We start from the raw sequence: 16049 nt of genomic DNA, 5'->3' as shown, positions 1-16049 counted from the left end.
TAATTAGACAATCAAAGATATTAAACCAAATATATACAGAAATCAAATATTATTTTCCCCACTTCTCTTCCTTTTATAGGGGCCGCGATGGCCTGGTGGTAAGGTCTCGGCTTCGGAACCGGAGGGTTCGAGGTTCGAGACCCGATTCCACCGAAGAACTGTCGTGTAAGGGGATCTGATGCACGTTAAATCCGTCATGACCAAACGTCCTCCCGCTGGTGTGGTGTGGAGAGGGAGGTGCCAGCTCAGGTGTCGTACTCGTCATCTGACCGCGGTTCAAAATTAAGAGGCCAAAATTGCATAACCAAACCAAACTTTCTTGTATATTTAGTATAAAGAAAGTATAGTAATCATCAAAATCTTTGAACTCGAGATTTTGACGAATCTCCACATTTTAGATCACCCTGAGCCCGAAAAATATATAATTAGAAAATGTCTATCTGTCTCACTGTGACAAAGATAATTCAGAAATGATTTGAGCTACACGGTTGAAATTTGGTATACGGTCTTTACAGCAAATTTTCAGATTTCTATCAAAGTTTGAGAAATTCTGATCAGAGGAAGTCCGGTTTTTTTAATGTAAATTAGCACGATAATTGCAAAACGAAGGGAGCTAGATAGATGAAATTCGGAACTCAGATTTAATGTCAATAGAGTAGATATCGTTCAAATTTTGAGCCAAATCCAACAAGTATCTGTCTGTCTATACTTTCAGAAATATGTAAATGCGACAATAGAAAATCGCAGTGACGTAAATATATCAAATTTGGTAAGAGATTTTATGACTACAAGTTCAGTTTTGTGCCAAATTTTTGTTTCAAACGATTGAGAGAAACGTGTCTAAAACACAAATACGGTTTTTGGATCCTATTAACCGCATGCCAGGGATTAATTGCCAAGGCTGGAACGAAAGATTCAGCCAAAATGTCAAATTCATGTCAAAAAATATTTCGTGACTATTGTACGCCAATACCATGTAAGGCGTTCCCAGGGAGGACAACAGACAGTTTGAACAACAGTCTACATTTTCTACGTTCTATTAAATTGATGCTTTCTACTTTGCATATTAAATAACAACATAGATGAAATCTAGTTGCACAACGCCCAGAAAATAAATCTCTTTGTCAGTTGTTTTCTGTTGTAAGATTTTCCAATAAATAAACCAATTTTGACATATCAGTGATCAGATAAATCAATCATTGATTAAATGAGTTGAATAAATCAATCAAAACTTAACTGAATCAAACAAACAAACAAGTGACGAAATTTAATGATGCTGGTAAATCGGTTTCCAGGTAAATGAAATTATAAAAAGTATGATTTAAATCTTGGTCGAAAAGTTAACAACCTTGTTTAAAGTTGTTTGACAACATAAAGATTGATGGTTGGGTTGACGGGACGCCTAGCCCCGGCAGGGGCTTATCCCCGGTAAGGAGAGACTTCCCATTGCTTTGCTGTCTATACTTTGCCATGGCCATAAACTTCACTGCAGCTTGATGGTTGGGTTGACGGGGCGCCTAGCCCCGGCAGGGGCTTATCCCCGGTAAGGAGAGACTTCACAGTTCTTTGCTGTTTATACTTTGCCGTGGCCGTCTTCGACGAAATTTGGAGATGACGAGTGTCAGGACTCATTGTGATTGTCTGATATTAGGGTGAGGGTGGGGGTGAGGGGGGTACGCTGCCGTTGGGCTTAGTAAGTTTTAACTGCTTGTGAGCTAGAATTGGCTATTAAGATACTGTTTAATTTGGGTTTGAAAAAATAAAAGTTAGGAAGAGAAACTAAAGGGCTGAGATAAATTAAAGTAGTATATTACGGGGTCTTCTAGAGTTTGTAGATGGTTTATATTTAGGGATTTTAGCTATTGCTTCATTTTCATTCTTATCCATGTTTTTAAAGAAGTTAGTGGCTAGATTTTTAATGACTTTTTTAAGAGGGGGATAGTCTAGGCATAAGTACATATTTGTATTGGGCATGTAGTATTTCATATTGCAGAAATTTCTAATTAAGTTATTTTGCTGGCGTTCAATAAGTCTAAGATTAGTCTTGGCAGCATATCCCCACACAGGGCAGGCATAAGTTCATACTGGACGCAAGTAGGCAGAGTAAATAAGCATTTTATTTTGTCTACTCATTTTGGAGTTTCGAGAAATTAAGAGATAAAATTTACGAGTTGACAACATAAAGAGCTAGTAAATACTTATTTTATTGATTTAGTTCTTTAGATCACGACGACATTTGAAATTGCTTCGTTAATCACTCTTGTATCATAAAACTATCTCCCTCTTTTTTTTTTTTCTTTTCTTTTTTGTATATGAAGCATACGAGAAAATACTGTGATCGTCAAAAAATTCTAACTCGAGATTTTCATGGATCTCCGAGTTTTAGAACTTCCTGAGTTCGAAAAGACATTTTTGAAAAATGTCCGTCATTTTGTATGTCTCTCTGTCTGTAAAAAAATATAACTCAAGAATCCTTTGAGCGAGCTAAAAAGCTGATATTTGGCATACGGTTTTTACAGCTAATTTCTAGATTTCTATCAAATTTCCAGCAAAATCCGTTTAGAGGATGTCTGTCTGTACGCATGTTCGAACATAAGTTAACTCGATAATTACAAAACGAAGAGAGCTAGATGGATAAAATTCGGTACGCAGATTTAACATCTGTAGCGCAGGCATTTATTAAATTTTAAGCCAAATCTTAAAAGGGATTGATCATCTGTCGGTCACTACTTTTCAAAAGCATGTTAATGGGATAGTTTAAATATATTGTTACAAAATTTTTCTTCTACAAATATCGCAAATTAATCGTAATAATGCAACGCATTTAATCGCTATAGTTCAGCAGCTTGCTTGCTGTCTAATCCTCTAAAATCTGTTACTTGTTGGTGACTCCGACTTCTCTCACACACCACTTCTGACGATCCACACAACTTCTCTGCAGCTTCAGAGTGCCCGTCTTTTATAGTTCCGGGAGGCGGGGCTAGAATCTTCAGACCAATCAGGGCGTCTCTGGATGTATCTCCGTTCCTACTGGATGGATCGTGAAACTTCTCGAACTTTCCAGTATGATCCATTTTGTCGCCAAATTTATCACCAAGTCGCCAAATGGTCGCCAAGCTCTCAGGTCATTGACGCACAGAACAGATCTTACAAAGGGTTTTAACGGTTTTTCCCAGGATGACACTGTTCGTACCGGGTAGCAAAATTACAGATTTGTAACAATATAATGACAGAAATACATAAAACTGGATATGAGATTTTGTGACTACCAGTGTAATTCTGTCTGAAATTTTACTTGCAGTTGATTGGGAAAAACGCGTTTAAGCACAAATTCGATTTTTCGAATGCTTTTAACCGTTTGCCAGCGATTGATCGCCAAAACACTTGCCAAGGATCGCATGATAGATTCAATATTAAAAAAAATCCATTCCAATAGGTTAATATATTGTTACGAATCTGCGATGCGGCTTCCCAGCATAGTTGGTTCCATACGAGGTCCCAGAGCTTATCGACAAACTTGGCGCCATTTGGCGCCAAAATAGATTATACCCGAAACATCGAGAATTTTCCCGATCCGTCCAGTAGGAACCGAGTTACGCCTCGAACGTTCCTGATTGGTTGAGAGGCTTCTAGCCCCGCCTCCTGAGACCTATAAAAGGAGCTGCAGCTGCCGGGGAGTGACGATGAATTGAGTTGTGAACCAGTGGTGAATTGAGTAGTCGGAAGCGACAGAGAAGAGTGGTCGTGGACCAGTGGGTCTTCGTAGTCTAAACCGACGGTAAAGAACTGGCCTTCCAGAGCTAAGCGGAGTGAAGCTAGTGCTGAACTAAGCTGTGTGCTACTGTCTGCAGTAGAATCTGTTGTATGTTGCTGTTTTTTATGCTGCTGTGTATGCTGTTGTTGCTGCACGTCTCGACTGAAGATAATCGTCTTCTGTGCTGTATATAGTTGTCGTCTTTGTGCTGTCCTGTGTGTCTTCGTGTAAATAAAAGTCGTTGTTTTATTTTCTACTGCCGCCTGCTGATTGAGCCTTCTTCACACCTTATAACTTCCACTATCCAAACGAACCCCGGAAATTTCTTAACAATATTGTAACTATTGTACGCCAATGTCATGTAAGGTGTTCTTTGCATTACCCGAAGTCCACATTTTTCTTCACGGAGGGGGGAGGGGTAACATTTTTATTAGAGAGTTTGCGAGAAAGTTTTCGGGAAACCATTCTTCCTGATTTCTGCAAGCTTTCACACAAAAGAAACAGACACACACACACAAAATAATTCTGATAATAAACAAATAGAAATTAAAGGCCTAATTATTTTTTTAATTGATTACGTTAATTAAGTCATTCTGATCAATCAAACAATTTCTTTTTTTAACCTTTTTTCCACTCTGGCTGATTCTATTTAAATTTATGAGCCAAAAATAAGATTAAAAAAAATTGCTGGTAAATAAATAAAGAGATATAAAAAGCTAAAAAAATCACCTTCATATCCATCTTTGTTGATATCTTTCAGAGTAGCCAGAGACAGACCAAACCGCCCTTTTGTGTAGGTTCCATCCAATATGCTTCTGCCATCAGTATCAAAATGGTGCTGATGGATAAGACAATGAAATTAGTTAGTCCACATTTGTAAGCAAAAGTTAGTGATCTGCTGATATTTAGTTCATACTGTTCACTCTAGGTGCAAGAGTGAAGAATTAAACAAATGGAGATGCTAACAGCAAGACATGTGAGAAGCCTATTGTAATGATTCAGCTTCTTCCCTGTTTGATCATGGTGACGTTTCTTTTCCCACGCTCCATAATTAGCATCCAGACAGCAATATGAGCAATTGGGACGCCCTACCGCAGTGTAAGTGCTTCCAGAAGTGCCAGGTGGTCAACTCCTTTAAAGTAAGGACATCTGGGCAATTAGTGCGAGTCCAGATAAGGGACCCCACCTGCATTGTATTTGAAACATATGTAAACCTGCATTCTTTACATTGTGGAGGGTGGCTCCCCAACGCATTCCCACGGTCGACGGTAGACCAGTGAAGTTGTTGCTGAACGATTATTGGATAACCGGGAAAATGGTCCGATGTGAATGAGGGTGGGAACAGGATAAAAGTGCGAGGAGATTGGAAGAGGAGGATCGTGGACACTGAGGCAGAAAACGGAGTGTCCGACTAGAGTTCCACCCGAAAAGATTTGGTGGATCCCTGGAGCTACGCCTATTTGCGAGAACGCTAAGAGTCGGCGAGCAGTTTCCTTGGAAGGTTTCTCCGAAAGTATTCGAGGAACTATCCTTGCTGTGTCAAATAAGAATCATTTAACCTAGATGATGAACTGTAAATTTATGTAAATAAAGCTGTAAATAAAGAATTTCATCATAACGCTACCTTTTATTGGATCGAGACTTTACAATATGAAGAGTGATTATAAGATATAAGTATTGATGCCTTATCTTGAAGATTAAAACACACAAACTGAGGATACTTGGCAGATATGAATCTTGATCACACACTCATGAGCTGAAACTTATAAGGTCATTATATTTATGTACAATAATACTTTAAAAATGATGCTTCCTTCGTATTTATTATGGCCAGCGAATATAGACTACATCTTAGAAAAGGCTTGGCGCTAATCGGAGGTGAAATGCTAAACTAAATAATGTTTATGGGAAAGACTGCAGGCCAGTAAAAAGTTTATGAGTTGCTAGAAATGTTTTTCCAATATACAGTACACTCCCGATTATCCGCGGAATTGGGTGGCGCGGTCAACAAAAATCGCGGATAATCCGAAAAAAGCTAAAAATGAGTATAGCAAAAGAGAAAACAGTCATTCCAACTTTGAAAAATCGTTTTATGTACAATAAAACGTAAAATAAACAGCAGGAAATGTTTAAGTAACGCTTAATATTTTAATATATCACTCAAAACGAACCTAAAATGCATTTTGTGAATGAAAACAGAAAAGTGCTTTGTACTTACGAGAGGCATCAAGGATACACAGAAAAATGAATACATATGTACTGTTTTAATACTGTAATGAATTATGTAATTACAAAAGCATAACTGTAAAACTACACCTTTTTGAAGAAATCAGTCATTTGTGTTTGCTTCTTGCTTTGGGGGTATTTTCTCTTTGCTTGGAAGCAAAAAAAAAAAAAAGTGCGGCAGGCGCGCGTATAATCGGGAGTCTACTGTAGTTATTAAAATTTCCCAAAAATGTAATACACATTTAATAATTAAAACAACTAACATAATTTTGCCCATATATGAAATATGAAACAATTACTTAAAAAAAAACTTTGATGGCATCAATGGAATGGAGATTAAAGAAATGTCTTTTAATTTTGATATCTAAAATATTAATATTTAGATCTGCATTCTAAACATGTAAATTATTTTATGTAGAAAAAATGAATAACATCTTATTAATAAAAAGTTATTTATTTGATTGAAAGTTTAAAAAAATACCTCCCTTTTAAATTTAAAACAAGCTCTCTTTTATCGTTATATTTTTGCAATCAAGTGTATCTTAGTGTAACGTCCTAAATTAATTGAAAAATCAACTAATCCTTAACATACGATTTGCTACTTACCTTGCTATCTTGATAATGGACATAGACTCGGCCTTCTTCGTATTTGCTTTCTTTGGATTGCAAATCCGTAAAAAGAGGAGCTCCAACAACAATATCATCCAAACTGTAATGCAAATTTACTTTTTATATTATAGTTACAGTAATTAAAATATAAATAAGTTGTTTAAAATCTGTGGAATTGCATTTTTGAATGAATAAAAATATTTTTTTCTGATTGTTTCGTGAGATGGCAGTGTTAATGCATGACTTGCAAAGAATTATTCAGTATGAAAAGTGTATGTTTGAGCCATGGGTTGTGAAGTAGCAGGCCACCACGCGGTGTACCCTGGTTAACACTAAATCTGCTACGGCTTTGCCTCTTCCTTTGTGTCTCCGACATTTTACTAAGAATTTTTGCAAGATGTGTAAGGTTTTGAGACAGCTTCAGTAGAATGTTGGCTGCCTCTAACATAAAAAAAGGACTAACTCCTAACTGTTCTTGTTTTGGCTTGGGCTTTGTGACTCTCCGTTGTGTCCTCTGTGCAGACTTGAGCAGATTAAATTTTTGATGCTACTAATCTTGACTCGTGCTCTGCACTTGTGTTTTTAAACTGCAAAGTTCAGAAATGTTGGAAGGCTAGAGATCTAATGGCGTCATAGCCAATCTTCTGAGCATTTGCAATAGATAAATAAATGTTTTGAGCCAAAAATTGAATATTAAGATACTTGCAAACAAGAAAAAAGTACTATTAAACGTTGTTGTGATCTTTAATGGAATATTCTTGCTTATATGAATATTTTTACTTATTAATTTGTAAGTTGCATTATAATTACTTCATTTTCTGGTATGTTTAAAATTATTTTTGAAAAAAGTTGAAGAAATAATTTTACAGTGACCATTTAAGTACTGGGTCATTATAAAATATTGGAAGCGTCTATTTTATCATTTTTTTTCTGTTATAGAAATCTTGTCGCTTTAAAACGCTTGTATGTATTTTTATGGTTCGGACGAGTTTGTAGATTGAATAGACTCTAATTAAAATATACAAAAGAAATTTATTTATGGTTATTATTTACAGTCAATAAAAGCAAAAAACAGTTCGGTCCACAAAAGATTACAACAGTTCAAACCAGTTCAGTTGACAGAGTGCTGAAAAAATTCAAACTGCCACGTTGTAAATCAGCTTAGATTCTCGACCAAGTTCAACACTTTCATCTCAGTTTCCGACGATTGCGTGTTACCAGTAAATTCAGTAAAAGCAAAACAGTTATAGAATGACAGGTGATTGTAGAAAGACATTTATGCACTCTCAGGAGACTTTCACATTTTATGGAAGAGAGTAAAAATTTTGGAATTCAAGTCACCATATATGTATCTAAGTCTCTAGGAAAAAATTATCGCCAAAGTGTGGAACATAGCACCAAAAATCTCACCAAAAAGTCAAAATACATTCACTTTACAGAATTTGTAACAGTATATATCAAATACATGAAACAAAGCGGGAAAAGAATATACTAGGCGGTTACAATCATTGTTTTCTCTACTCACCAACTCCAATATCATATTCTGATTCTTTTGGGATCACTATGTGATCTCTTCTCCCTTCGCTCACCCGCCGTATAGTGCGTAGTTTTGTTTCTTGTTCAGGAAAAGAATTTTGTAGGTAACTCTAACGGAAGCTAAATAATGTAGGATCAACGATCCCTCCTTCACGACATGGCGATAAATTTAGTGACAAAAAAGTAAACTGCAGTAACTACTGGACATTTGGCTGCATCTCGATTAGGAGCGAAGATACTATATCTTTCTACAAGTTCTGTTTGCTTTGTCTAGGAAACTATAAAAAATCGAAAGACAGAGTCGTCCTGTTAAGTTTAGCTCAAGCGAGTATCTGAGCGAGTTTCCTATAAGTACTTTCTTTCAGAACTTCGTGCTGATACAATGTTTTCTTCTATTGCCTTTTGCTGTTGTATATTGTGCAGTGTAGTTGCTTTTCCTGTGAAATAAAACGTCACTATTTGCTACAGAACCTCTTACATTTTTCATTGAACAACCCAAGGACGGGTTTTGGATTTTTTCCTATCTGTAACATTATTTACAGGAAATCACTTAAAAACAAGATTTCTATCATACCTTGTTGATGTACAAGTGCCTTACTAAAATACTAGATTTATTTAGTAATTTTATTGTCTTATAATATCATATTTCCTTTCAAGTGGTATTGATATCGTATACCTCGATAATTCTAATTCTAGACATCTATTCAAGTAATTAAGTTATCCTTAACATTATAGGAATAACGCTCTACCATTTTTCAACTGACTTTTTCTCATTATTTAACGCAGTTTCCGAACCAAAACCTTCTAGTTTAAGGATTTGCCACTAGGTGAATTGTGGTCATTCTCGGGTGATAGCACAAGTCATTTTAATATAGGCAGCTATATTCTGACCTTAAAAAGATCCTTTCCTAATTTCAATATAAGAAAGATATTAATATACATTATATTTAGTCCATTTTTACTGATATCGTATATAATCTCACTTACCCATCACCGTTGATATCGGACACACAGACAGAATATCCAAAATAAGATCCCATTTGCTCGCCACTGATATTCTGTAAGTTTCGCAACAGCGAACTATAAAGCACTGCCTGAGGGAGAAAAAAGAACAAATGATCCTTTGACTTTTCAACTCTATTCAATTAATTATTCAACAGCATGAAACTGAAAGATTTGATTAAAATCGGAAGTGAGACAGTAATTGAATGTAATGGCATATATTGCTCACGGAAAAGTTGTAACTCAAGCAGGCTGAGCTCACCTTTCCAGTCAGGTTATTTCCTCGTGGCATACCAACCACAATATCCATGCTTGAATCGCCTGTAAATTCGCCTGCTGCCGCAGAATACCCTAATAAAAAAGAATTTGAAAAAGAGAAATAAAATGTTTTGTCATTGAAGAAATAGGAGAAATGTATAAATATATAACAGATGCATTCGGTGGTAGAATAATTCTAATATTGCGCTCCATTAAAGAAATTGGAGAAATTTATAAAAGATGCATTCGGGAGTATAATAATTCTAATATTGCGCTCCATTAGAGAAATATATAAAAAGACGCATTCGGAAGTAGAATAATTCTGATATTGCGCTCCATTAGAGAAATACATATACCTAGAAAAGTTGCATTTGGAAGTGGAATAATTTTAATCTTGGGCTCCTTTAAAGAAATATATAAATGATGGCACTCGGAAGTAGAATAATTCTAATACTAAGCTCCATTTGAAAAATATATAAAAAGACGCATTCGAAAGTAGAATAATTTGAATATTGCGCTCTGTTAAATATATATATAAGTATATAAAAGCCGCAATCGGAGGTAGAATAATTCTGATATTGCGCTCCATTAGAGAAATACATATACGTAGAAAAGATGCATTTGGAAGTGGAATAATTTTAATCTTGCGCTCCTTTAAAGAAATATATAAATGATGGCATTCGGAAGTAGAATAATTCTAATATTGAGCTCCATTTGAGAAATATTTAAAAAATATGCATTTAGAGACAGAATAATTTTAATATTGATCTCCATTTTATTGATGGTGATTAGAACATGTATATATTGGTTTCACAATCTCCAATTTTGAAGGACGTTTAAGATATTACTGGTATAGTTTTGTAAAAAAGTTAGCGAAATGAGTGATTGTTTAATAAATATCCAGATGTAATGGAGAAGTGCCTTTATTTTGATGGCTATGTTTGTACCAAATTTGCGTGAATTACGCTTTTTCTTTTCCTTCTGAAATTTTCTAACGTTAATGAAATGAATAGATGACATTAAAAAATAATAATAATGAACAATTTAATAAGTTTCCTTCAAATAAGTAAATAGCAGAGTTTGATTTATTTTTATTCTTTTTGTATACAGACTCATAGATTTGATTTAACCCGAGATAGGCTTTAGGAAAAATTATTAGCAGTATCAATATAAATATTTTTAAAAGATTGACTAGCCAGTGAATGTTTTACAAGTAAAGTTTCACATTTTTCAGAAATGTTTTTTCAAATTGCTCAAAAGTCAATATAGTAATCCACAAGTAATTAATTAAAAAATAATCCCCGAAGAAAGTTGTAATTTAAAATCTGGATGTGAAAACGAAAATGAAAATTTTACATAAATAAAATCTTTTTACTCCCAAAAGGTATCATATATTAATGATTAAGAGTAAAAAGCCCCCCAAAAAATTATTTTAGAAAAACCAATAATTTCCGAAAAGATCCATGTTTCCAAAAGTATTATTTAACCCGAAGGCCCTCATAAGCCCAATCTTCCTTTCAATGCTCTATTTCTATAGCTTCTGTGCAAATATCAAATTTAAATAGCCAACAGTCTTATGAAGCTTGGCGCAGTTTAGACAAGAATGGCTCCTGCACCAAAAACGCATCAAAGCCAAATCAATTTTAGAAAAATCCATAATTCCCGAAAAAATCCATATTTTCCAAAGCATTATTTAACCTGCGGGTCCTCACAAGCCCAGTCTTTTTCAGTGCTCTATTTATACCTCCTTTTCCTGTACAAATATTTTATTTCAATGATCATTTGTCTCACGAAGCTTGGCGCAGTTTAGAGAAGACCCTTGCGCCAAAAATATCAAACACACTATCTTACCGAGAAAGCTGTCATCATCAGACGCTGGTGATTCCCTGGTTTTCCTCTCTTCATCCGTAACCAAATCTTTGGAATATACCTGCCCTGAAAAACAATCCGATAAGTTATTATCTTCAAATAAAAAGTTTCTAATGATATAATAAAAATTATTAGAATAACAGATCACCTTAAAAATTTTATAGATACATTTTTACATTAAATTATAAAAGGTTATATACTTTTTACAAAATAAAGGATGACCCAAAATTAACGCAAGATTTGAATTTGCCACCATTCGTGCAATAAAGTGTTGGCAATCGTATTAAAAAAACACATTTGACAGCTGATAGTTTTGCTAAAAATGGAGCCTTACACGATAGAACAACGTGTTTTCATTGTTGAACAATATTTCAAAAATAATGAAAGTCTAGCAGCCGCAGTTCTAAAATTTTAGAACTGGCTCCTTAGATCGTGTGATTTAACACCTTTGGATTTCGTTTAATGGGTTTATTTGAAGTCAAAGGTCTATGTCAACAAGTCCACAAGCACATGTGCATTGAAGGAGGAAATTCAACGAAATTTAGCCACATTTATGCAAAATGATTATAGAAAATTTCGACGAAGGATTGCATATATGCCAGCAAAACCGTGGGGGCCATGTGCCCTTATGTTATTCCATATATAACCTATCCTGTGTACTTTACGATTCAATAAAAATACAGTACACTCCCGATTATCCGCGGAATTGGGTGGCGCGGCCGCCACGGATAACAAAAATCGCGGATAATCCGAAAAAAGATAAAAACGGGTATAGCAAAAGAGAAAACAGTCATTCCAACTTTGAAAAATCGTTTTATGTACAATAAAAAGTAAAATAAACAGCAGGAAATGTTTAAGTAACGCTTAATATTTTAGTATGTCACTCAAAACGAACCTAAAATGCATTTTGTTAATGAAAACAGAAAAGTGCTTTGTACTTGCGAGAGGCGTCAAGGATACACAGAAAAATTAATACATATGTACTTTTTAATACTGTAATGTATTATGTAATTACAAAAGCATAACTGTAAAACTACACCTTTTTGAAGAAATCAGTCATTTATGTTTGCTTCTTGCTTTGGAAGCATTTTCTCTTTGCTTGGAAGCAAAAAAAAAAAAAAAAAAAACTTAGTGCGGCAGGCGCGGATAATCGGGAGTCTACTGTATAACAATTTAAACAAAAAGAAAAAAAAAAAAAAAAAAAATGCTTTTTTTTTTATCTAATTTAAATCCTGCGTTAACACGTTGTTCTACCATGTAATGCTCCATTTTTACTATTTTTACTAACACTAAACTATCAGTTGTCAAGCGGATTTTTTAACAGGGTTGCCAACACTTTACTGCACGAATGGCGGGAAATTCAAACCTAGCGTTAATTTTGGAACCCCCCTTTATAATATTTTTATATTGTATAACTATAATGGATTTCGATTTCTAAGAATAAAATAATAATAATAATAATATTTTTTAATTTAATTAATTAATTAATTGATTGATTAATTTTTTATTTTTCCCCCTTTAAAAATCTTTGTCTAGTATTAAAGTTCCATTTCAAATTAAAATCAAAGAATAAATTTTATACTCTGTTCAAATTCAAATCATCTAAACAATTTTTTGAAAAAAAAAAGTTTAATGTTGAATTTAAGTAAATAAAATAATCAACTGATTTAATATTTAAGGATTGAAACTGTTTGAAATTCTTAAAAAAAAAAAAAAAAAAATGTCTGTTTTTATTACCTTGCCAATACCAGCTACCAGGAGCACCAACAAAAAGCTTTTGACCGTCCTGAAATTGAATAGTTCAAACAATTAATTTCATTTAGCAAGATATAAATATCAAGAATTAAATTCTTCTGAACATTTTATTGATTTTAATTTAAGAATCAATTTCTTAACACTAATTTCATCCGAAAAGACATTCAGTGCCCAAATTCTGGTGGAAACGTTTTATTATTGAAATCCCAAGGACATGCACTCATATAATAGAATATTTATTTGTATTTTTTTTATTAATAATAAGTCAATCCTTGTGCACCACAAAGTACAGCACAAGGCTTACAGAGGTAAGTTGAAACAACTACATACATAGAAAAAAAAATATGTACATATAAAAATAAGGATAAAAACAACAGGAAAAATAAACAACAAAACTAATTAAAAATTGAAGCAGCAAAGGCAATAAATTTACAGAATGAGAAAAAAGCCATTTTGTTGTCGACCAAAACATGAAGCGGAGGTGGAAACTTAATATTACAGGCATCTAGATCCACAACAAAATCTCTTCTCCCTTCAGTAAGTTTGGAGCAATCAAAAAGCAAGTGTTCGACATTTTGAACTCCACCCACGCTGCAAGAGCACAGATCAGTGTTCGATAATCCAAATTTCTTGAGATAGTAATTGAAATTACCGTGTCCAGTAAGAAATTTTGTTAAGTGAAAATCACTAAAAAAATGCTTGTTATTCAACCTTTGAGAAATTGTGGGGAAAAATAATTTGGTTAAAGAGGCAGTTGACGAATTTTGGTACAGCTCGTTTCATTAGAGAATGGTCTTTTTGTGATTCTCATTACGAATGTGAGATTTGGGAATGCTCATAGGATCAATGATGTTTAGTTTTGTAGCTTGGATTTATTTGTATTGTGGTTCAAATTGCAAAAACTCGTATATCGGAAATTCCATTTGGTTGAAAATCCTCTAGCCGGATCTCTTTATGATCTTCTAAAAAAAGCCATATTAATAGTTGCCATTCTAATTCATTGACATTTAATGTCATCTTGCTTTATAAAACAGCGATTTGGAACCCTTGGTTACCTTAAAGGACACTAAACTAATGGATTTTTTGATATGCAACCTTTCACACTTTGAGAGAGACGATATGCAGTTAAGTTAGAACACAGGACAAAATTTTAAAGAAAGATAAAGCTCAACACGGCAAATATTTTTAAGTATAGGAATCTACAGTCATATATGCCCGTTGAGGCAAAAACATAAGAAAAAAGAGATTTTATGAAATTTAAATTGTTATCGTATAGTATCATTTACAAATACTTACAGTAATGCAATCTCGGAAATGTCATTGGAGTGCTGGTTATGCGAATATCTGGTCAAAGAACGCTACTAGTATCAATAATAATCAAGATAATACAACATTTAGTCAAAATGTGTGTGTGTGTGTTTTTTGTTGTTGTTGTTGTTAAAAACAGTTTTTTTTTAAAATTAAATTCGCTTATTAATATTGAAGAATTAGTTGCCTCTTTTATTTATTTATTTATTTTGGCAACACAAAATTCTTTTATTCTGATCTATGTGAAAAGTCACGAGCCATAGCTAAAAAATTCTTGACTTAGAAGAATAGCTTTAAGTTGACGTTTTCAAGATTTGTCATCACTTCAGTCATCTGTCTTCCTCCAATTCTGTATTTATTTTTTTTCCCCTCTCTCACATTCATTTTCCCCCCTTTTCTTTGTCTCTGATAGAGTGTTTGCTCATTTGTTTTAAAAGCAATTCTGAGAAAACATTTGCGGCAAGTTTAAAGACAAACATTGGCGAGAAAAAAAAGTTAGTAAAACCGAGTTAGATTGTCTTAGGCTTCATTTTTAAGCTTTGAATCTCTTCATAGGAGTTGAGATTATATAATTGCAAGATCAATTCCAGCTATTAATAGCACAAAAATTAGCTTATTTCTTAGTAATAAAATGAATGAACGTTTGTTGTCATTTTGATTCATATAAAATGAATAAAATAATAAATTTGATACTTACTTCTGCTAACGCTGCTGAAAATCCTGCTTGACAATAACCTTGTCGATGGAAACCCCAGTATGCTGTAAAAACATGCACACAAATTTATTAAAAATGAATGTTCAAATTAATTTAATAAATGTTCAAATATTTTTTTTTATATTGTTTAACATAGCTCAGCTGTTCTAAATATTTTTCCGTGCAAGTCTTAAATAGCAACACTCACGTACATGTACAGATATTCTAAATATTTTCCGTGCAAGTCTTAAATAGCAACACTCACGTACATGTACAGATATTCTAAATATTTTCTGTGCAAGTCTTAAATAGCAACACTCACGTACATGTACAGATATTCTAAATATTTTCCGTGCAAGTCTTAAATAGCAACACTCACGTACATGTACAGATATTCTAAATATTTTCCGTGCAAGTCTTAAATAGCAACACTCACGTACATGTACAGACATTCTAAATATTTTCCGTGCAAGTCTTAAATAGCAACACTCACGTACATGTACAGACATTCTAAATATTTTCCGTGCAAGTCTTAAATAGCAACACTCACGTATATGTACAGATATTTTAAATATTTTCCGTGCAAGTCTTAAATAGCAACACTTAAAGTACATGTACAGACATTCTAAATATTTTTCCGTGCAAGTCTTAAATAGCAACACTCACGTACATGTACAGATATTCTAAATATTTTCCGTGCAAGTCTTAAATAGCAACACTCACGTACATGTACAGACATTCTAAATATTTTCCGTGCAAGTCTTAGATAGCAACACTCACGTACATGTACAGACATTATTTTAAAGGTCATTACATACAAAGAATGAAGTGCTTTGATAGTAGTTTAGATATGTACTATTTTCTTCTGTCTTTTGTGGAAAATGGTGTACAAAACGGTCGCTAATTACCTGTCAGATATCGAAACATCACGGAAGATATGTGCGCATTATTCAACAACTATTAATGTACCATATCCGTTAATCATTTTCCCCGCCTTTTATCGCTTAAATCTTAAATGTGTACACTGAACCTAAGATT

General features: G+C 33.8%; 1 protein-coding gene across 1 annotated transcript in view; it reads right to left on the bottom strand.

The window, feature by feature from the left end:
• Window positions 1-16049, bottom strand: part of LOC129988230 (integrin alpha-PS2-like) — a 134213-nt gene that overhangs the window by 33540 nt on the left and 84624 nt on the right. The window contains exons 5-11 of the mRNA XM_056096401.1: window positions 15015-15076; window positions 12992-13040; window positions 11237-11320; window positions 9390-9478; window positions 9113-9219; window positions 6587-6689; window positions 4484-4592 (exon numbers count right to left, since the gene is read on the bottom strand). Coding sequence (XP_055952376.1) covers window positions 4484-4592; window positions 6587-6689; window positions 9113-9219; window positions 9390-9478; window positions 11237-11320; window positions 12992-13040; window positions 15015-15076 — 603 coding nt within the window. The remainder of the gene's footprint in view (window positions 1-4483; window positions 4593-6586; window positions 6690-9112; window positions 9220-9389; window positions 9479-11236; window positions 11321-12991; window positions 13041-15014; window positions 15077-16049) is intronic.

The sequence above is a fragment of the Argiope bruennichi genome, chromosome 10 (assembly GCF_947563725.1).
Source record: "Argiope bruennichi chromosome 10, qqArgBrue1.1, whole genome shotgun sequence".
Classification (NCBI taxonomy): domain Eukaryota; kingdom Metazoa; phylum Arthropoda; class Arachnida; order Araneae; family Araneidae; genus Argiope; species Argiope bruennichi.
This window is presented reverse-complemented; position numbering and strand designations above follow the sequence as displayed.